The sequence below is a fragment of the Austrofundulus limnaeus genome, unplaced genomic scaffold, assembly GCF_001266775.1.
Source record: "Austrofundulus limnaeus strain Quisiro unplaced genomic scaffold, Austrofundulus_limnaeus-1.0 Scaffold293, whole genome shotgun sequence".
Lineage (NCBI taxonomy): Eukaryota > Metazoa > Chordata > Actinopteri > Cyprinodontiformes > Rivulidae > Austrofundulus > Austrofundulus limnaeus.
Window position 1 is genome coordinate 267,539 of NW_013952695.1, and position 1,223 is coordinate 268,761.

Consider the following 1,223-nt stretch of genomic DNA (forward strand, 5'->3'; position numbering starts at 1 on the left):
GTAACAAATAGTTTTTTTACATTATTTTAAAATTAGTGAAGAACACAGTTTTAACTCTTCACAACAATTATTCCAAACACAAATCCCCCAAAGTATACAATTATTTTTAAATATTTGTCCTAATCTTTGCTTTTTTAAATAGATCTTTCTTTCTAAATTCATATTTGGTTTCTTTAATTTCAAACCACTTCTGTATACAATGTGGAAGGACTTTAGTATAAGCTTTGTACATTATCAGTGCTAAGTTCTACTAAATCATAAAATTTTAAAGCATGAAATGTAGAAATATGTTGTTAGTTGGATGACAATAATCTGATGCGTCTATAATTAAAGTCTTGTAAAAGATTAGTTAAAAATCATAGAAGTCATTTAATATTTTATAGATTAGAGATTTTTGTAAGGAGAAAGAGGAAAATTATATTTCTTCTTTTTCTTCCCCCACATCTCGTCTTTTAGACGCTCGATGGAGGGCTGAACGTCATCCAGCTGGAGACGGCGGTCGGCGCTGCGATCAAATGCTTYGACAACGCTTTGGGAATAAACGTGCCCCGCAGCCGCTTCCTGCCCGTCAAGACCACGTCGGACCTGCTGCTGGTCATGTCCAACCTGTACAGCCTGGACGCGGGCTCCCTCACCATGAGCCCCAAGAGGGAGTTCCCAACGACACCCCACGTCAAACTGGGCAGCTCCTTCACCAAGGTGAACACAGCAGGACTTCCACTGCGCCGTTATTCAGCGGACTCAAACAGGCAGCTTTAAACTCCACAGGTTTGTTAGTGAAAACTGAACGTCGTTAAAGCAGCTGTGTGTTCTGCTCTCGTTTCAGGTTCAGGAGTACTTGACCCGCTTTGAGAGCATCCCCGACATGCTGGAGCTCGACCACCTGACCGTTTCTGGAGACGTCACGTTTGGGAAAAACGTCTCGCTGAAGGTGAACCTTTGCTTCTGAACTCGCCTCAAAACACCAGCTGTGACGTGTGATGTAATCCAGAAAAGCCGCTGCGTTATTTAAAGCCTCGGCCGCTGAGAYGGGATGAGGTTGTTCTTGACTTTATTAACTGGGTTTAGAAATGTGGTCGAGATAAACCTCAGTTATATGGATTTAATTTATTTTTAAAACGTTCGCCACCTGAAAATAACTAGTTTATTTTCTTACAATATGTAAGTTTTTTTTTAATATATTTCCTCAGACGTCAGTTCATTCATTGCACTTCCTGTCTGCA

The 1,223-nt window shown here is 40.5% G+C and overlaps 1 protein-coding gene across 1 annotated transcript in view; it reads left to right on the top strand.

The window, feature by feature from the left end:
- ugp2b (UDP-glucose pyrophosphorylase 2b) overlaps positions 1–1,223 on the top strand; it is a gene marked incomplete in the record, with an annotated part of 34,123 nt that overhangs the window by 31,480 nt on the left and 1,420 nt on the right. Inside the window, 2 exon segments of the mRNA XM_014021449.1 lie at positions 457–699; positions 827–931. Coding sequence (XP_013876903.1) covers positions 457–699; positions 827–931 — 348 coding nt within the window.